The 22,626-nt window shown below is 41.7% G+C and overlaps 1 protein-coding gene across 1 annotated transcript; it reads left to right on the top strand.

Moving 5' to 3' along the window:
• Positions 1 to 1,504: 1,504 nt before the first annotated feature.
• Positions 1,505 to 17,183, top strand: LOC115152281 (RING finger protein 141). The gene is made up of 6 exons (XM_029697021.1): positions 1,505 to 1,624; positions 9,002 to 9,199; positions 9,649 to 9,757; positions 9,963 to 10,141; positions 10,288 to 10,395; positions 16,812 to 17,183. Exons 2-6 carry the CDS (start codon positions 9,063 to 9,065, stop codon positions 16,960 to 16,962), a joined length of 684 nt encoding a protein of 227 aa, XP_029552881.1. The 5' UTR covers positions 1,505 to 1,624; positions 9,002 to 9,062; the 3' UTR covers positions 16,963 to 17,183.
• The last annotated feature ends 5,443 nt before the right edge of the window (positions 17,184 to 22,626 follow it).

Raw genomic sequence — 22,626 nt, forward strand, 5'->3', positions numbered from 1 at the left:
TGCACATCATTACAACACTATGAAATGTCTTTATTATTTTCTAACTTTTGTAAGTGTAATGATTACTGTACATTTGTTTGTTCATTTCACTAAATGTTTATAGATACATCTATTTAACTTGCTTTGGCAACGTAAACATATGTTTCCCATGCCAATAAAGCCCTTACATTGAAATGTATTTGAGTAGAGGATGATGGGTCAATGGGGAGTAGTAGGCCAATACAGAGTGATATGAACTGTGCTTCAGTATGGTTGTCTTAAGCATTCATTGTCATGATTATCAACTGTACCATAGAAATGTAACTTAAATCACACTGAGGATGAATTATCTGCGGTTGTCTCTCCCTGTTCATGCAAAGGATGAATCTGGACCAGTGGGAGTGACATTTTTGGAGAATGTGGATCCCTGCCATTTTGGCGGACCCATAGATAGTATCAGGCTGGGTAGAAAAGAAGTTGGGTACTGTTAAATCGGTGACGGTAGCTCGACATGGTCTTGTGGTGGTTTTTCTGTGTCTTCTGCCCAAAAGGAGCGGTGTTTCGTGTCAGGAGCCTTGCGACAAGACCTGTGACTTGGTTTTTGAAAGGAAGTTGGGTACTGTTAAATAAAAATGAAAATAAATGTTATGCTGGCAGCTGCTGAGAAGTACTTGGGTGTACAATGATTTGCTGCAGAAGAGTTACAAGGTGTGTTGAACGAACATCCTCCCAGCCCGTCAGCCTGGTGTAGGGTAAAAGTAGTTAAATGGGGTGTTTAAAAAAAATGAAATTGTGGTATATAGGTGTAGGGTTAATTGGTAGTGCAAATTATAATTGTTTTCCTTTCCCCCTTCCTATTTTAGTTTTGTATCACAAACGGCAACGTGATTGAGCACACTACCGCAGAGTAAGTGGCGGCATGCACAGACAAAATGTGTGAAAGACATGATACCAAAGGAGACGGTGACGCGAGGAGCGTGCAATTGAGATCTTCCCAGTGTAAATGCACAAATCTGATGTGGGTCATATGTAAAATTGAGTGTGGAAAGATTGGATGTGGAGAAAAAAAGATGAATTGGGTTTTAGCAGTAGCTGTGTAAACAAAGCGACATCAATAATCTTAATTTCGCGTGCGGCTCTTGACGCGCCCCCAACCTGTCACAAACTCAAGGAGCCAAACGGTCTAGCCAACATAATGCAAGAATAGCCTACCTGAATGAGCTTTTAGTTCCAAAATATAACATTGCTTAAAATGTTTCCTTTTACATGTTTTTATCACCCCTTGATCATAATTTCCAGTTCTGTCTTTCCTTATTTAAGAACATGAATACATTTAATGATACATATTTGAACTGATCAATTCATTGAGTTAGCATTAGGCTTAGTTTGATCGTCACCGGTGATCTGCGTTAAAATGGTTCTTGCTATCCGGAATCTTTGGGACGACCCTACCCCATTGAAGTTTACATTTAAAATGGTTAGGTTAGGACATTGCGAAGTTTGCGGGTCGATACTTTCTTTCGTCATCATTCTGCGACATCTCTACTAGCGCTACACAAACCACAACATAAACTCCCAAACAAATGAAACGTTGATGATTGCATGTGGATTGTAAAATATCGATGTTGACACGTAGCCATACCAGGTAAGCTGAACCTATATCACCAAATGTAGACCGATGATCTTATGTGGGCTTGGGCTTTGAAAAAGAAGTGCGTGTTTTCCTCTGTTAGCTAACGTTAGCATCCGAACCTAAGAAATACATTGTGACGTTCGTTCGCTAGTAGTCATATGTTTATGTCGCTATGTGCCAGATGCAGTAAAATGCCAAAGAGAAATTGCAACAAATATAGGCAAGCCTTTCGTGTGACTAAATAACAGTTACAGTTTTTCATGTCAAGGCAAGCTAACTTAGCTGGTTAGCTCGCTGAGTTGATTACATAACATTTCTGATATCACTAGTATCGTATTCGTAACGTTGGTTAGCGTTCAAATTGTTGACGCGATTCATCAGGGAACTTCGACATTAGCGTAACCTAACGTTTGATGGATAAACATATCAATGCCATGATGGGTAACAGTCCTGACTAGCCACATAATGAACTAAAGTACTGTAACGACCCTGGGTTTATAACCGCGGATATCGACTCTGCCGCGTCAGCGTGCTTTTGCTGCACAGTCGATAGTCCAACGACCTTATGTATGTTTTAAAGGGCAATTGGCTCTGGAAGCAAATAAACAGCCAAATACGCCATCTAAACGTGAATTGATTCTCAATTGGCGGTACGATTCTAGAAACATAAATCCCTTGACTTTCATTTCACAAATGCAAAATACACACGTTACTGTGCACTGTTTTAACACAATTGGAGCCGACAGTATTTTTCAATGACCACGTTTTACATGCACACCAATATCCCGTTATTATTCGGGATACTCTTTTGTCATAACTTGTTGCCCCAGAAGACTAAATAAAGTAGTGCTCACCAGAATGTCTTACATCTATAGAATGAATGCATTAGTAATCTAGTTAGCACCTGTAAAGTTGTCTGTTTCGTTTTAGGGACGGGTAAAAAACGCACTACAGAAAGGTTGGTCCTGTGCAAAATGTTCAAATGTCATCAGTTCGAAAGGTTTTAAGGAAAGGAAATGAAAAGAGAACGACAAACGTTTCTGATAAGACTTCAGTGTGTCTTGGGTGCATATTTTATGTGGTTGAAATACTGTCTGGTTGCATAAGTATACAATATTATACAGGCATTCACATTTTCTCAAGAGATGCTGAATTAATAAATAACTTTTCCAGTGTCCATATTTCAATTGCTATTCGATTTAACCCATATGAACTTAAATTAGGACTATTCTGTTTATTCATGGATACTAATGAGCGGGATATTAAAGGTACATGTAAATAGATTATCCTGAATAAGACCTTGAGTGGGATGTGAGCTACTAGCTGGAATACTGTGCACATGTAAACGTTGTCAGTGACAACGCGTTCGTGGCGTACACAGGTGTTCGGAGACGCATATAGCTAATTAGCACAGGTAGTCCACTCTGTAGGCGGCGCCAATCTCACAGAAGATTTCGCGTTTACATCTCGCTTTGCTTGAGAAATTAGAATTGTCCTTACGGCAGCAAGTACAGGATGACTGAATTAAATGACATCTAAACTTTCGGTTGATCTTATGTATCAATGTAAATAGTCCGTTAGAAAATACATTCCACATGAGAGGAGCACCAGTATTGGCAAAGGGAGCGAGCATGGAGAGGCCCGACATAGCCAGACTTATAAAATGGGCTAAGGAAGAGAAGTTGGATTTTGGAGAAATGCCATCAGTGCATGCTCCTCAAGCAATACAGCCAGGTTCTGCTCCAGGATGACATGCCGGAGGGGGCTTTTTAAATCCATGGGGGAAGGGGGTCACAACTTGTCTTGCTTTAGAGCCTAAATAAATCCACATGAGGACTGGTGGCCCAAGAGCGCTTATTAAAACGGCACACGCCGTAACATCGATTTAGTACTATGGACAGAAGGCTACCGCGCGGTGACCTCACACTCCACGTCAACATAACAAAGGAGATGATCGTGGACTTCAGGAAACAGCAGAGGGAGCACTCCACATCGACGGGACAGTAGTGGAGAAGGTGGAACGTTTTTTAAGTTCCTCGGCGTCCACATCATGGACAAACTGAAATGGTCCACCCACACAGACAGTGTGGTGAAGAAGGCTCAACAGCACAATCGAGAGCATCCTGTCGGGCCGTATCACCGCCTGGTACGGCAACTGCTCTGCCCACAACCGTAAGGCTCTCCAGAGGGTAGTGAGGTCTGCACAACGCATCACCGGGGGCAAACTACCTGCCCTCCGGGACACCTACACCACCTGATGTCACAGGAAGGCCAAAAAGATCATCAAGGACAACAACCACCCGAGCCACTGCCTGTTCACCCCGCTGTCATCCAGAAGGCGAGGTCAGTACAGGTGCATCAAAGCTGGGACCGAGAGACTGAAAAACAGCTTCTATCTCAAGGCCATCAGACTGTTAAACAGCCATCACTAACATTGAGTGGCTGCTGCCAACAAACTGACTCAAATCTCTAGCCAACATAAAAAATTAGATGTAATAAATGTATCACTAGTCACTTTAAACAATGCCACTTTATATAATGTTTACATACCCTACATTACTCATCTCATATGTGTATATACTGTACTCTATACCATCTACTGCATCTTGCCTATGCCGTTCGGCCATCGCTCATCCATATATTTATATGTGCATATTGTTAATTATTCCTTTACACTTGTGTGTAAAAGGTAGTTTTTGTGAAATTGTTATATATTACTGCATGGTCGGAACTAGAAGCACAAGCATTTCGCTACACTCGCGTTAACATCTGCTAACCATGTGTATATGACCAATTAAGATTTGATTTGAAAGGGTGCACTACCAATTTCAGCCTCACTGAAGTGGACAGCCAGGACAATCGGAGAACTGCGCCAGGGCTCACCTCAGAGCACAACCAGTAGGCTACATTGGTCATTGTCCCTATACCCATAAAATAACGCAAAGCTGTATATCTATCAATAGCAATTAGACCCGCAAAAGCAAGCTATGACATTAAGAATCACAGAGAAATGTAACATTAATTGAAGTAACACTACATTACAAAAAAAAATCTGCCAAACAACCAGGCTTACATGAGGGAAAACCAATTTAATGAATAATTCTGGCACGGCGGCCAGGGCCATAAATGTTGTAACTTACCATTTAGAAGAGTTGCAGCCTCCTCGATGTGTTGAACCTCAAAGTTTCTTATTCCATTCCCCTTCCTTTACTTGTCAGGTCCTTCTCCAAGGGGTGCTCATGACCTCCCTGCATGCCTCGCAAAGCTTTTCGAATTCGGCATCAAAGTTTTTCAATGCACCCATAGGTACTGCGGACAAGTTTGATACCCGGGTGCAGATCAGTATCTTCAGACTGCAGTAATTTGTTAGGTGGGTCGAGAAGCCCCAGGAATTGGAGTTTTATAAATGTAAAGCTTGGCTCTGCCAGTGCTTTCAATAAGCCTGTGACCTCAAGTGTCACATCTGTGCCAATTGCGTGAGTAGATTCGATTTCAGTATCTCTGTGATGTCACTTGATTTCATAGTGACTGACACCATGGCGAGGTGGCCAGTTCCTCTCTGATCAATGCGGGGGTTTTTCTATGCCGTAGAGCCGGCCCTGAATATAACGGATGAAGGCGCGGTGAATGGATAGACGTGGTTATGGACAGTGAGGGAGAAGAGCCGAGTGCAGAGGGAATATGTGTGTTGAGGAAGAATGGCGCCAAGTACAAACCGCACTCTGCTGTCAGCGCTGAAATTTAACCTGACGAGAGTGGATGAATTATCTGCGGTTGTCTCTCCCTGTTCATGCAAAGGATGAATCTGGACCAGTGGGAGTGACATTTTTGGAGAATGTGGATCCCTGCCTTTTTGGCGGACCCATAGATAGTATCAGGCTGGGTAGAAAATAAGTTGGGTACTGTTAAATCGGTGACGGTAGCTCGACATGGTCTTGTGGTGGTTTTTCTGTGTCTTCTGCCCAGGAGGAGTGTTTTGTGTCAGGAGCCTTGCAACAAGACCTGTGACTTGGTTTTTGAAAGGAATGATTACTGGGGTGGCGGCGTGTTGAGGTGGAACAACTGAAATTGAACATTCCCCGTCTTTTATGCCCGCCGTTTGTTGCGACGCAGACCCGGTGGCGAGCGTGGTGAAACTGAAAAGACACCATCTGTCCTTTTCGGCGTTTTGAAGCAGTCGTTAAGTGACGTCAGCTATCCCGTGAACTTTTGTGCTGAACCCACTAAGGTGTTTTAGAATCCAAGTTTCAGAGATGTGAAAAGTGTGCAGGAGGGCACGTGACAAAGGTATGTGTAGTATTGGTGGAAAAAACGGTCAATTGTGGGGGTGTCCATGTTGCTGGGGATTAGAAGTGCACGGTGTGAGAGAGGGTTTAAGCTCGCCACGGTCAGAGTAGATCAGAAGGTGTTGTATGCTGAGGATGATCGGTCAAGGTGCGTAGTAGGCCTAGTCCAACGCAGCTAATCCGTCTTTTCCGTAAACAAGCGCTCTAACCCTAACCCTAGATAGGTGTATCAATTCAACCTTTTAGTTGTATTTATTATTTCTCACTGATATGAAAGATAAGGTCCTTATGCTTCCAAAACTGTAACGCAAGCGCTGTTAATGTTCAGACCGAGCGTCGGTCCAATTACCCTTATGTTTAATGTAATGGAACTGAGAGTGACGATGAAGGGCTAAGTCCTAGCTAGCCAGGTATATTTGGCTATTTTGTGAAACACTACCTGCCTCAATTCATCTGGGTCCAACCCATTACAAATGTTCACAAATGGGCCTCCCGAGTGGCGCTGCATCGCAGTGTTGCGGTGTCACTACAGCCTGGGGTTCGATCCAAGGCTGTGTCAATACCAGCCGTGACCGGGAGTCCCATAGGGCGGCGTGCAATTGGCCCAGAGTCGTCCGGGTTAGGGGATGGTTTGGCCAGGGGGGCTTTACTTGGCTCATCGTGCTCTAGTGGCTCCTTGTGGTGGGTAGAGTGCCTGCAGGCTGACTTCGGTCTGTTTCCTCCGACACATTGGTGCAGCTGGCTTCCAGGTTAAGCGAGCGGGTGATAAGAAGCGTTTTGGTGGGTCATGTTGCGGAGGACACATGAATCAAAAAATTATTTGATATATAAATAATACCATTTGGCTGGTAGAAGTCTGAAAACACTCAGAGTAGGCTACAAAGCTGTGATAACAGGCCTTCACTGAGTTCCCTCTTAAGCAGCGTTTCACAAACTAGGGGTTGTGACCCCATGTGGGGTTGCTTGATTTGAAAATGGAGTTGCGAGAGAAACTACACTGCGTGCACAATTATTAGGCAAGTGAGTATTCTGATCTTATCATGATCTTATCGTTTCTATTCACATTTTCTAACTCTAAACCATATAAACTTGAATGCTTATTGGATTTAATCATTTTCAGGTGATATGTATTTGTGTAATGAGGGAGGGTGTGGCGAAAGTGAATAACACCTTATATCAAGGTGTGCATAATTATTAGGCAGCCTCATTACCTTAGGTAAAATGGGCCAAAAAAGAAATTGAACTGACACTGAAAAGCCAAAAATGTAAAATGCCTTTCAGACGGATGCGACACTCTTTAAATAGCTAAACTATTGAGGTGTGACCACCGGACATTCAAACGTTTTGTTGCGAATAGTCAACTGGGGCACAAAAAACCGCATGGGGAAGAAAAGGCGCAAATTAACTGCAAAAGACTTGAGAAGAATTAAACGTCAAACTACCAGGAACCCATTATCCTCCAGTGCCACCGTATTCCAGAACTGCAACCTACCTGGAGTGTTCAGAAGTACAAGGTGTCAAGTACTCAGAGACATGGCCAAGGTCAAGAAGACTGAAACAAGACCACCACTGAATAAGATTCACAAGTTGAAGCGTCAAGATTGGGCAAAGAAATACCTGAAGACAGATTTTTCAAAGGTTTTATGGACAGATGAAATGAAAGTGACTCTTGATGGACCAAATGGATGGGCCCTTGGCTGGATCAGTAATGGACACAGGGCACCACTTTGAGTCAGGTGCCAGCAAGGTGAAGGAGGGGTACTGGTATGGGCTGCTATCATTGAGGATGAGGTAGTTGGACCTTTTCGGGTTGAAGATGGGCTGAAACTCTACTCCCAAACCTACTGCCAGTTTCTGGAAGATTCTTTCGTCAAATAGTGGTACAGGAAGAAGCAGTGGAGTAGCAGGACAATGCTCCATCACATGCATCCAAGTACTCCACTGCTTGGCTAGCCAGCAAGGGCCTCAAAGATGCCTGAATAATGACCTGGCCCCCTTCCTCACCTGACTTAAATCCTATTGAGAACTTGTGGGCCCTTCTCAAACATGAGATTTACAGAGATAGAAGACAATACACCTTTTTGAACAGCATTTGGGAGGCTGTGGTTGCTGCTTCAGCGAAAATTGATCGTGAACCGATCAAGAAACTGACAGACTCCATGGATGGAAGGCTCATGGCAGTTATTGAAAATAAGGGTGGCTATATTGGTCACTGAATATTTTTGAAAGGCCAAAAATTATATAATTGTCATTTTGTGTGACTTATCTGGTACACTTACTCTAAAAATTGAGAATAAACAAGTGAGTTGAGAGAAATTATTTTTGTAATTTAGTTGCCTAATAATTCTGCACACTAATAGTTGCCTAATAATTGTGCACACTTATATATTTCCCTGACAAAGACAAAACTCACTTTTCCTTTGTTAAACATTCAGGTTTGAGGTTCAATAACATTTTGGATTGACTGAGAGCATTGTTTGTTCAACAATAAAATGAATCCCGAGGAATACAATTTGCCTAATAATTGTGCATGCAGTGTAGGTGTGGTTGTAATAAACAGTGATTTCTGTTTTCTTCCTACAAATGTGGCTCGATCTTTTGACTGGTTTAAGATACAAAAGATTGACCCCATCACTGGAACACGTAACTGTCTTCTGTTTCACTCTACAATGCCCACAAGCCTCATTAGAACAGACTGGACAAGACCAGGCACTAAATCAGACTGGGGGGGGAATAACATAATCAATGGTGATCTTTTCTACATAGGAGATCATACAAAATGATTACCTGATGTTCTTCTGAATTGAACAATGCCTTTCTGATGCATTTCTGTCTCGTCAAACCATACTTTCTTCAGATTGAAATACTATCAAAAGTACTGTCAGACTGATTTTGTAATAGACTGTCACAGCCCCAATTTTTTTTAAAAAGTTACCATTGCTGGTTGATTATATCACTTTTATTTTGTATTTAAAAAAAAAAAACATTTTACATGGTGGGGTCATGAACTTTTAATATCAAAATGGGGTCGTGGGCCAAAAGTTTGGGAACCCTTGCTCTAGGTAAATGACTTGGTGACTTTGCTTTTGTTTCCCTCGGTCAGGCCACCCTGCGCTGAATGAGGCACGGTCTTTCCATAGTGCTGTTCTTTGAGCGCGGTTGGGATGGGCCAGCAGATCTCAGGCCAGGCGGTGATGACCCGTCTACCTGAGAAGCTGGTGAAACATGCTGGGCTGGTACGCGACAGCGGATACCTCAACTACGAGGAGTTCCTGGCCAGGGTGGCAGAGCTCAATGACGTGTAAGGCCGGCCATGTTGTGACTGTCAGTGTAGTCCTTGTTTGCTCTGCGTTTTGTACTTAGTCATTAGACGATGATGATGATGATGATGATAATAATATCCAGCTCTACAAAGAGAATAGCAGTATTTCCCTTTTCATTTACAGGTGGGGAGCTAATTCCCCAAAGTAACATCCAGCTCCTACGCTGGCACTTCTTGAACATTATCCACTTATAACACTAGTTATTAACGGACATAATCCAGGTTATGAACCTTAATCAAGAGCTAGAGCACTGTCTCCCTGCTGGGATTTAACCTAGTCCTTCCCCAATCGGTAGGCCTTGCTGGTGTGAATGTGGTTTTCACAGGCAGTGAGTGATAACACTGTCACCTAACCATCCTCTGTTTCTAAGTTGTCATTGGATCATTTGTTGAGTAACAATGTTTCTCCATGACTGTCAACTGGACAGGACGGCTAAGCTAGCAGCTGGACAGCAAAAACACCTGATCTTTGAAGTCCAGACTGGCTCGGACACCTCTGCTCTGTGGAAAGTGGCTGTGAGGATAGTTTGTACCAAGGTGAGAAAGGGACAAACTAAAGTTGGTCTCTGGAGACATGTCATTGTGAATCAGTCTCATCTCTGACCAAATTTTTTTTTTTAGGGGAAATGTGTGTTTTTAAAACAGTGATGTGTTTACTGTGTCTGTAAGCACATTGTGTGTGTTCATGGCATGTGTGTTTTTGAGACTGAAACATGTTTGTTATCGCGCTGTGCTCTGGCAGATCAACAAAGAGAATGGGATGGTGGAGGCGTCTCGCATCATGAACCTGTATCAGTTCATCCAGCTGTACCATGACATCACCAGTCAGGCAGTAGAGGTGCTGTCAGCAGAGGGCGCCAGCCTCCCGTCTGGAACCCTCTCGTCAGGGGACTCCTGCCAGGCCAGCATGTGGATGGGCAGGTTAGTAGTTCTGTGTATGTGTGTTTATTTCATGTGTCTGTGGGAAGTCTTGCATTGCCATCCTTCTAAGTCTTGCTCCTTAATGTGAGGAAGTCTGGAAGTTGAGGCAAGTCTGACTGGCTGCCATTGTGTGTATTCCCATACAGGGTGAAGCAGTTAACTGATGAGGAGGAGTGCTGTATCTGCATGGATGGTAAATCTGACCTCATTCTGCCCTGTGCTCACAGCTTCTGTCAAAAGTGCATTGACAAGTGGTAAGAGACAGATGCTTTCCACAGTAGTCCCACTGATAAATCTGTTGTCACAACGTCTGTTGTCATTGAGCATGTTAGATTAAAATGCCTACATTTATTTGAACGATTGCAAAGAATTAGGACATGTAAACACCTTAGAGTTCCAGCTGTTTGCGCATGTGCTTGCATGAGCCTTATGCATGAGTGAAGTGAGCTTGTAAAACCTAAGTGTGAATATTATAAATGGTTTTCATATACCAACTTTCTGTCCGAACTTGGGTACCATGGCAGTCAGCTTTGATGCTACATCCTATGCATAAGATTTTGCGTTTTAAGGAGCAAAACAAATGGGTAATTGTTTTTACTGTACATTTGTTATAAACCTCTTCCTCTTGACACTTTGTGATAAGATGCCTTCCAGGATAAATGTTTTAGTTGGGATCGTGTGCAGTCTAATATTCAACACTCCTCTCTGAATCCTGATCACCAACATCCATTGTAATTTTTACACAGGACCTACAGTGGGGGAAAAGTATTTGATCCCCTGCTGATTTTGTACGTTTGCCCACTTACAAAGAAATTATCAGTCTATAATTTTAATGGTAGGTGTATTTGAACAGTGAGAGACAGAATAACAACAAAAAAATCCAGAAAAACGCATGTCAGAAATGTTATAAAATGATTTGCATTTTAATAAGGGAAATAAGTATTTGACCCCTCTGCAAAACATGACTTAGTACTTGGTGGCAAAACCCTTGTTGGCAATCACTTGAGGTTTCTTGACGTTTCTTGTAGTTGGCCACCAGGTTTGCACACATCACAGGAAGGATTTTGTCCCACTCCTCTTTGCAGATCTTCTCCAAGTCATTAAGGTTTCGAGGCTGACGTTTGGCATCTCGAACCTTCAGCTCCCTCCACAGATTTTCTATGGGATTAAGGTCTGGAGACTGGCTAGGCCACTCCAGGACCTTAATGTGCTTCTTCTTGAGCCACTCCTTTGTTGCCTTGGCCGTGTGTTTTGGGTCATTGTCATGCTGGAATACCCATCCACTACCCATTTTCAATGCCCTGGCTGAGGGAAGGTTCTCACCCAAGATTTGACGGTACATGGCCCCGTCCATCGTCCCTTTGATGCGGTGAAGTTGTCCTGTCCCCTTAGCAGAAAAACACCCCCAAAGGATAATGTTTCCACCTCCATGTTTGACGGTGGGGATGGTGTTCTTGGGGTCATAGGCAGCATTCCTCCTCCTCCAAACACGGCGAGTTGAGTTGATGTCAAAGAGCTCCATTTTGGTCTCATCTGACCACAACACGTTCACCAGTTGTCCTCTGAGTCATTCAGATGTTCATTGGCAGACTTCAGACGGGCCTGTATATTTATTCTTGAGCAGGGGGACCTTGCGGGCGCTGCAGGATTTCAGTCCTTCACGGCGTAGTGTGTTACCAATTGTTTCTTGGTGACTATGGTCCCAGCTGCCTTGAGATCATTGACAAGATCCTCCCGTGTAGTTCTGGGCTGATTCCTCACCCTTCTCATGATCATTGCAACTCCACAAGGTGAGATCTTGCATGGAGCCCCAGGCCGAGGGATATTGACAGTTCTTTTGTGTTTCTTCATTTGGTGCGATTATTCGCAAATGGTTGTCACCTTCTCACCAAGCTGCTTGGCGATGGTCTTGTAGCCCATTCCAGCCTTGTGTAGGTCTACAATCTTGTCCCTGACATCCTTGGAGAGCTCTTTGGTCTTGGCCATGGTGGAGAGTTTTGAATCTGATTTGATTGCTTCTGTGGACAGGTGTCTTTTTTTACAGGTAACAAGCTGCGGTTAGGAGCACTCCTAATCTCAGCTCGTTACCTGTATTAAAGACACCTGGGAGCCAGAAATCTTTCTGATTAGGGGGGGTCAAATACTTATTTCCCTCATTAAAATGCAAATCAATTTATAACATTTTTGACATGCGTTGTTCTGGATATTTTTGTTATTCTGTCTCTCACTGTTCAAATAAACCTACTATTAAAATTATAGACTGATCATTTCTTTGTCAGTGGGCAAACGTACAAAATCAGCAGGGGATCAAATACTTTTTTCCCCCACTGTATGTAACTCCTCATAAGCTGTTTCATAAGAACATTTTAATTATGCTTCCTGTACATTGTTCCCTCTTAATGAACCTGGTAGCTTTTATACACTTGGTTTGGGAATGCCCTCTATCTATTTTCTGGGATGACGTAGCATCGAACCTGTCAACTCTGGCCTAACAGCCGCTAAGAAATGATTGCAGTACGATGGAAGCTTCCACACTCACACTATCAATGGCTCCTCACTTTTATGAATATCATTTATATGGAGCTGTCTACCACTCGCTTTCATGGCACTAAAGAAGACATTTTGAACCAGGGTTTGGAACCTGTTCAGGGAACAGATTTGAGTAACGGATAAAAGATGCCCAGGGCTTGACGCAAACCCTCCTCTCCACCGTTTCTCACTATTCCCCACCTGCAAAATGTCAGTCGCATCGTGCACCCGACACTTGTCTGTCCAATGCATGTAAATAACTTGCTCGCGCCATAGCAAGCTACTCTATCTGCGCTGACTGGTGAAGTAATTTAACGTTGCGCTAAATGTAAACAAATTTGAATGATTTCAGAGGTTTAAAAAGGAACAATATAAACCATTACTTTTTGGCGGGTTCGAACCGTTTCAGAACTTTATTTTGCTGGTCTGAACAGTGGAACTGAACGAGAAATTATGCTTCTGCTCAGAATGAAACGATTGGAAAATAATTTGTTCCAACTCCTTCTTTGAACCAATGCCTTCTTGCCGCTGAAACACTTGTGTTGCTTTAGTTTCTGTCATTTTTTTCATGCATGTTTATTTAATTTGATCCCTTAGGTCCTCGGGTTGGGATTGGGGGGGTTGTAATTTATTTTTTTATTCAGAAATAATACCAAAATATCACAAAAGCTTCCATTATACCGAAACTGTATCTAAATACAAACTGGTTTTCCAGTAGGCTACTAAGAGAAGCACATCAAATATTTAAAATGGGTCTCTTTGCTCTTACCCTCCTTCTTAAATGAAGCGGTACCAAGTTGGCTACAATTCCAATTTTATCCTCATATATATATATATATATATATATCTCTGCAAATAATATGGATAAACCAATTTTCTTGGAGAGAATGTATAAGGAAGGTATCATGTTCATGAATGACATTTGTAAACAACGACGGTAAAATTGTCACACAAGCAATTAATCAAGGTGTATGGAGATGAATGCACAATAAGGGATAATCAACAAGGGGCTATGCGTTCTTTGGAAAATAATGAACGATGTGGAAGGTGTGTTCCAAGACGTATTAGGGGAGTTGAACTGACCTTCCATGGAGTTGCATTATTTGCCAGAGAAAGCATAGAGCACCAAGTTGGTTATCCCTTCTATACAATGGCTATAATTTAAAACATTTACCAGTAGAAATGTGTTCAACATCCACTGAAGTAGCTAGCAAGTATACCAGATAGTGACAGTTGCCTTGGTAACCGAACAGATGTGCTAGTTTAGCTAACCAAACCGTCAGTCCTAGCTTGCTATTATAAAATCTAATTCAACAATGCCAATGTTCTCAATTTCTGCTTTTGCTTTCAAAAGCAGCTCAAACCTAGAACATGTAAGAATGAACTATAGGCATTGAATTCTTTTTTAAATTATTTTATTTTTCCCTTTGCTTTTTGAATAAAAAACTTTTATACATATGAATGATAACTTATAGACACATACAGCTCTACATCTCATCGGCCCAGACCCGCCTGCTCACACTCCCATCCCTAGTGCCTGCATTATTGTTTGCCACTTGGTCTTAAAAAAAAAAATCAGTAGCCCATACTATTTAAATAATGAATGATTAGATTGTGTTAATTATGGCAAATTAATTGACTTCCAAGGTTTTAGTATTCGTTTTTTCAACAAAAAAAAGAAAAGAATTGTCCAGCCCATTGGGTATCACACTACATCACCATATGTCATGTCTTGAAATATGCAGATGGGTGGATTAAAAGTAAGTTTTTATATTTTAATACTTCTGACAGACAACTTTCTAGCTCCGTCCACATCTTCTAAACGTTATAGCATTCCCAGAAAGCATAGCTTTATTTGTTTTACACTTGAGACATGACTCTGACATTGTGCTGTGGAATTTATGAATTTTGTCTCTTGTATAATCAATTCTATACATTCATTTTTACTGGATTAAGCAAAATGTTAACTGTAATTTCGTTAGTTTTTGGTGGGGTAATTGGTATTACCAAAAATATATACAACATTTTGGCAGCTATGCCGTTCTAAAGAGGTTTATTATACCTGTGAGATTTATGGGAAGATTATTCCATTTAATTACATCTGCTTTCATATTAATGACTGATGGAATAAAGTTATTTTTATATATTTGTTTGTCACTTATTAAGCATCCTAAATCTTACTTTTTTGTGGTCCACTTAAAGGATTGCTGTGAATTGGGAGTTTTTCTTTGTCCTATTGCCATTATTTCATATTTTTCCACTTAAATTTTATAACTTGAGATTTGAGTCTTCTGAAAATATTTTAAGCAAAGGTGGTATTGAGTTTTCAATATTGGTCTGGTATAGCAGGAGATCATCGGCAAATATGTTTATTTTAAATGAATGTTTACCAATGCTGATACCTGTTACATTTGAGCCCTGTCTAGTTCTTTCTGCAAGCTGTTCAATTGCCAGTGCAAACAGGAGGGGGGAGAGAGGGGACATCCCTGTCTTGTGCCCCTTTCTAAAGCAATTTAATCGGATAATGTATATTCTTGCTTTAGGATATTTATACAATAATTTATTAAATGTATTGTTTCAGCTGGAAATTTGAAAGCTTCCATAGTTTTGAATAGGAACGGCCATTCAAGACAATCAACAGCCATTATTATAGCCATTGAATTCTACTGTGCAAATATACTGTGTTATAGGGAAATAATGCCCGCTCTAAAATGTCCTTCAAGCCAATCAGAAACAAGTATTCAACAATGCCATGGTATAAAAAAAATTATAAACTGGGTGGTTCAAGCCCTGAATGCTGATTTGGCTGGCAGCTGTGGTATATCAGACCTTATACCATGGGTATGACAAAACCATATTTTTACTGCTCTAATTACACTGGCAACCAGTTTACAATAGCAGTATGGCACCTCGGGATTTTTAGGGTGTATATGGCCAATAAACCACTGCTAAGGGCTGTATACAGGCACTCCACGTTGCGTCTTGCATAGGAACAGCCCTTAGCCATGGTATATTGGCCATATAGCACACCCCCTCGAGCCGTATTGCTTAAATAACCAACTCATCACAGCTCTGCCACATGGAAGAAGCAATTACGTAAAAGAGAAAGGAATTAGTTTGTCTGCCACCAATTAAAAAGTACAGTATCAATGGCATAAAATGACCAATATAAATCGTAAAAACTATCAGTTTCACTTACGATCAAGAGGTTTGACAACTATGCTTCATAAATTCAAGATAGTTGCAAACAAATTTTCAAAGTCCCAATACCATGACATTGGTTTTATGAACTGATATACAGAACTTAGATTTAAGCTGTTATATCAAATTCTCACTACAAAAGAATGCTCAGTATATGGGGCATTGAACAGTCAGACCGGTGCAGGCTGCCACAAGGAAAGAATCAATAGAGCATCTCTTTTGGTACTGTTCATCTGTGGCGTATTTTCGGTAGAAATGTTGCAGATGGGGAGGTTCAAGTCCCTAGTGAGACACCATGGTAGGATGGAGGTATGTATTGCAAAAGGAAGTGGTACAATGATTTACTGGGAGAGATGGGTGGATCTGTGGCTGTTTTGAAGGTTGGAATTAATGAGTGTTGGAAAACATACATACATACATACACACTTGCACATTTATAAAAGTTTGAGATCCTCTAATCAGGGGTGAGTGTGGGGATGTGATTATATGTTTTGTTATGCATGTTTTTTTTTGGTTTCACGCTGTGTGTCTGGTGGTTATGGGTACGCTCGCTTTCATGCCCGCCTGGGCATGGGGTGGGGCTTGGTGCTTCCCACCCTTGGAAAATCCCTTTGGGCCAGGGGCTTTGCACTGCTGGCATCTCGGGGCGGGTGGGGGTATGCGCATCCACTGCCCAGAGAACCCACTGATAGGAGTGGCCATTTTGTATTGTCTTTGTATTATATTGTTTTAATAAAATTATAGATTTGATAGCACATTTATTTTGATTTTCTGCATTCACTAAAGTCCCTTCAGGTAGCCTAATTTAAGCCTGATGTCCATTTTTAAACAGGATTATTAGGGAAATGGTTCTTCTTGCAAAGCATACAGAGGTTTTAATCAAACTACGTTTAATCAGTGTCCATGTAAATGTACCCAATTATTTGGTTTGTTTTCATAGGAGTGGGCAGAGCAGGAATTGTCCGATATGCCGCTTGCAAGTGACCGCTGCCAATGAGTCGTGGGTGATGCCTGATGCCCCTACAGAGGACGACGTAGCTGGTTATATCCTCAACCTGGCTGACGAGGCAGGCCATCCGCACAGACCTTAAGCTACTCAACACTAAGACACTTTGATTAACCACTGACAACCAAACTGACAAGAATAGTTTGGGGAAGGGTCTGGAGTTTTTCGCCAGGAAAAACACCTTGCCCTGGTTTTGGGGGTATGTAGAGAAGATGGGTTGCTTTATAGGAATTTGCCTGTTGTGATTATTTCTTATGTTCTTTTTTACTTTTCCATATTTCAAGATTACTTTTACATGATTGCTCTTAAACTTGTGTGTGTCTACAGTGCCTTTGAAAGGAATTCAGCCCCCTTGACTTTTCCCACATTTTTTGTTACGTTACAGCATTCTAAAATTGATTATATTTATATATATATATATATATATGTGTATATATATATGTTTTTTTAAGTCCTCAGCAATCTGCACACAATACTCCATAAGGAAAACAGGTTTTTAGAAATTTGAGGTGCCTATTTTATTTTTTTACTGAAATATCACATTTTACGTAAGTATTCAGAACCTTTTGCTATGAGACTCGAAATTGAACTCAGGTGCATCTTGTTTCCATCGATCATCCTTAATGTTTCTACAACTTGATTGGAGTCCACCTGTGATAAATTCGATTTGATTGGACATGATTTGGAAAGGCACACATCGGTCTATATGCATGTCAGAGCAAAAAACCAAGCCATGAGGTCAAAGGAATTGTCTGTAGAGCTCCGAGACAGGATTGTGTCGAGGCACAGATCTGGGGAAGGGTACCAAAAAATGTATGCAGCATTGAAGGTCCCCAAGAACAAAGTGGCCTCCATCATTCTTAAAGGGAAGAAGTTTTGAACCACCAAAACTCCTCCTAAAGCTGGCCACCCGGCCAAACTGAACAGTCGGGTGAGAATGGCCTTGGTCAGGGAGGTGACCAAGAACTCGATGGTCACTGACAGTGTCCTAGAGTTCCTCTGTGGAGATGGGAGAACCTTCCAGAAGGACAACCATCTCTGCAGCGCTCCACCAATCAGGCCTTTTATGATAGTGGCCAGATGAAGCCACTACGCAGTAAAAGTCACATGACAGCCCACTTGGAGTTTGCCAAATGACACCTAAAGGACTCCAGACCATGAAAAACAAGATTCTCCGGTCTGATGAAACCAAGATTGAACTCTTCGGCCTTAATGCCAATCGTCACGTCTGGAGGAAAGCAAAATGTAAAGATCGTCACGTCTGGAGGAAAGCAAAATGTAAAGATCCATATGCAAACCTGCTCCAGAGTGCTCAGGACCTCAGACTGGAGAGAAGGTTCACCTTCCAACAGGACAATGACCCTAAACGCACAGCAAGACAATGCCGGAGTGGCTTCGGGACAAGTCCCAATGTCCTTGAGTGGCCCAGCCAGAGCCCGGACTTGAACCCGATTGGACATCTCTGGCGAGAGCTGAAAATAGCTGTGCAGCATTGCTCCCCATCCAACCTGAGAGCTTGAGAGGGTCTGTAGAGAATGGGAGAAACTCCCCAAATACAGGTGTGCTTAGCTTGTAGCTTCATACCCAATATGACTCAGGGCTGTAATTGCTGCCAAAGGTGCTTCAACAAAGTACTGAGTAAAGGGTCTGACAACCTATGTAAATGTGACATTTCATTATTTTTAGGAATTAACAAAAATGTCAGCTGTTTTTTCTTTGTCGTTATGGGGTATTTGGAAAGGCACACGGGGGAGGGGACAATTTAATCAGTTTTAGAACAAAGCTGTAACCTAACAAAATGTGAAATGTCTGAGTACTTCTGAAGGCACTGTATATACAGTACCACTCAAAAGTTTGGACACACCTAGTCATTCAAGGGTTTTCCTTTATTCTACAATGTAAAAACAATGGTGAAGACATCAACTATATGACATAATACATATGGAATCCACTGGATATCTTAAGGTGAATGCACCAATTTGTAAGTCGCTCTGGATAAGAGCATCTGCTAAATGACTTAAATGTAAAATGTAGTAACCAAAAAGTGTTAAACAAATCAAAATGGACTTTAGGTTCTTTAAAGTAGCCACCCTTTGCCTTGGACAGCTTGCACACGCTTGGTGTTCTCTCAACCAGCTTCACCTGGAATTCTTTTCTAACAGTCTTGAAGGAGTTTCCACATATGCTGAACACTTGTTGGCTGCTTTTCCTTCACTCTGCAGTCCAACTCATCCCAAACCATCTCAATTGGGTTGAGGCCAGGTCATTGAGGCATTCCATCCTGGAGCCTGGAGGTGTGTTGGGTCATTGTCCTGTTGAAAAACAAATGATAGTCCCACTAAGCGCAAACCAGATGGGATGGCGTATTGCTGCAGAATGCTGTGGTAGCATGCCGGTTAAGTGTGCCTTGAATTCTAAATAAATCAGTGTCACCAGAAAAGCACCATCACAATACCTCCTCCATGCTTCACGGTGGGAACCACACATGTGGAGATCATCCGTTTACAGATTTCCACTGGTCTCATGTCCATTGCTCGTGTTTCTTGGTCCAAGCAAGTCACTTCTTCATATTGGTGTCCTTTAGTAGTGGTTACTTTGCAGCAATTTGACCATGAAGGCCTGAGTCGCGCAGTCTCCTCTGAACAGTTGATGTTGAGATGTGTCTGTTACTGGAACTCTGAAGCATTTATTTGGGCTGCAATTTCTGAGGTACAGTTAATGCTAATGAATTTATCCTCTGCAGCAGAGGTAACTGCGTCTTCCTTTCCTGTGGCGGTCCTCATGAGAGACAGTTTCATCATAGCGCGTGATGGTTTTTGCGGCTGCACTTGAAGAAACGTTCCAAGTTCTTAAACTTTTCCGGATTGACTGACCTTCATGGCTTAAAGTAATGATGGCCTGTTTCTCTCTTCTTATTTGAGCTGTTCTTGCCATAATATGGACTTGGTCTTTTACCAAATAGTGTGATCTTCTGTATACCAACCGTAACTTGTCACAACACAACTGATTGGCTCAAACGCATTAAGAAGGAAAGAAATTCCACAAATGAACTTTTAACAAGGCACACCTGTTAATTGAAATGCATTCCAGGTGACTACCTCATGAAGCTGGTTGAGAGAATGCAAAGCTGTCAAAGGCAAATGGTGGCTACTTTTTGAAGAATCTGAAATATAAAATATATTTTGATTTAACACTGTTGGTTACTACATGATTCCATATGTGTTATTTCATAGTTTTGATGTCTTCACTATTATTCTGTGATGTAGAAAATAGTACAAATAAAGAGAAACCCTGGAATGAGTCTGTGTGTCAACTATTGACTGGGGGGGGGTGCGCACATCTCTCCACAATAATATATAAACCAACCACATTGTTTCCGTTTGGTTATACCTACTCTTATAATTGCACTTTGAAAAGTAGATGTTTTTATAGGCACCTAACTGCTGTGGAAATGTCCATAAATCACTAATCACACAACTTCTCTACTTTTTTGAAATCCTATAACGCCCTCAATGTGAATGGTTTGCTATTTGATGAAATGTGAAATAAAGTACAATAATCTCATGGATGCTTCAGCCACGATAATCTTTCTATTTTCTCCTCAGTGTAAGTTAGATGAGGTGATTTATCTCCCCAAAAATGTATCTTTTAGTTTAAATATTAATCAGTAAAACAAAATGTGATTGTTTATCAAAATAATTTCCATATCATGGGTACTTAAGCAAGGCCAGTGCACTGGCTGTTTTAAATATTTAACTTGTGTGAGGCTGAGTGAATGTTAAAATAGTACTACAAATAATATATTTGGAATGTGTTATTCCCATTAGGGAACTGAAGATTTGAGCTGTATGTACTTTACTCATGACTGGCTGGTACTATACTGAACAAAAATGTAAACGCAACATGTAAAGTGTTGGTCCCATGTTTCATGAGCTGAAATAAAAGATCCCCAGAAATTGTCCATATGCAAAAAACGCTTAATTCTCTTATTTTGTGCACACATTTGTTTACATCCCTTTAGTGAGCATTTCTCTACCAAGATAATCCATCCACCTGACAGGTGAGGCATATCAATAAGCTGATTAAAGCATGATCCTTACACAGGTGCACCTTGTGCTGGGGACAAAAGGCTGCTCTAAAACGTGCAGTTTTGTCTCAGGTTTTGAGGGCGCATGCAATTTGCATGCTGACTGCAGGAATGTCCACCAGAGAGTTTAATGTGCAATTCTCTAACATAAACTGCCTCAGTCCTTTTTGATAATTTGGCAGTACTTCCACAACCACAGATCACCTGTAACCAGGACCTCCACATCCAGCTACTTCACCTGCAGGATTGTCTGAGACCAGCCACCAGGACAGCTGATGAAACTGTTGGCGAAAGTGCCGGCATAAGCTACAGACAATGAACACAACTGCATTTTATCGATCAATTTGAATGCATAGATACCGAGATGAGCTACATGTCGTGCCATTCATCTGCCGCCGTCACCCAATGTTTCAGCATGATAATGCACAGCAAGGATATGTGCAAAATTCCTGGAAGATGAAAATGTCCCAGTTCCTCCATGGCCAGCATATTCACCAGACATGTCACCAATGTTCTGCTGCCGCGCCTTTCCCTCAGGACTGCCATGCGGAAGAAATGTCATGCTGCACAGAGACGCAAACGATTGAACTTCATTGAGTTCGCCCCATTCATTTGCACTATATAGATCAACGTTTTTTCTGTGATCGAATCAACATACCGACTTTTCAATGCAACAAACCAAAACAAATCTAACTTTGCAAGTTTGAGTCTGATTTAGTTGTAGGCAGAGCCAGAGTGCAACGGAGTAGAATTCTATTGGCCTGGGTAGCCCACTTGCGGTCTTTCAATCACTCGCGAGGGAATGCGCTTGTCAGATCAAAGCGCAGAGCCGCGCGTGTGCACATTTGTTGCTATTCTTTGCTAGTTATCGAGTTGTTATCCCAGTTATAGATACGTGTATAGGTCAGCTATGGGGAGTTACTGCTTCATACAAGAGCACAAAACGTGTAGGCTACATTTCAAGCTGTATTTGAAAAGCCGGTCAGCCAAAAAGCTTAAGTCTTAATTAAAGGAGCAGTGTTGTATTTTGAGACAGGCTTGAATATGCAAATAAGTTAATAGTCAGAGGAGTAGCCTACATTGTCAAATTTCTGTATGGTGATAATACATTTTATTTTGTAAAGCCACTTCTTGCATTGTACAATGAATGCAATTTACAGTCAGCTATTTGGCCCATGGTGTTACAGACCAAGTAAAACACCTAATGTAAAAGCGTTTTTAAAAGTCTCATGCAATATAGGCCTGCACTGAACACGACATATAGGCTACTATAGGCTATATCCTATCAATCAAAAGCTTATTCCGTGTGAAAATGTTATGGGATTCGTTCCATTGGTTTTGTTGGTAGGCCTACATTATGCTCAAAACCACAATAGCCTATTGGCTACTGTCTTCTCACAATGTTCAAGTTTCCGCTCGCAAGAGCAAAAATGTGCTCAGTGCCCCTAGAAATTCGAGGGAACGTTTTGTCATCATTGAGCATGTTTGGGATGCTCTGGATCGACGTGTACGACAGTGTCTTCCAGTTCCCGCCAACATGCAGCCATTGAAAAGGATTGGAACAACATTCCACAAGCAACAGCCTGATCAAGTTTATGTGAAGGAGATGTGTCGCGCTGCATGAGTCAAACGGTGGTCACACCAGATACTGACTGGTTTTCT

Source organism: Salmo trutta, chromosome 17 (genome assembly GCF_901001165.1).
Source record: "Salmo trutta chromosome 17, fSalTru1.1, whole genome shotgun sequence".
Classification (NCBI taxonomy): domain Eukaryota; kingdom Metazoa; phylum Chordata; class Actinopteri; order Salmoniformes; family Salmonidae; genus Salmo; species Salmo trutta.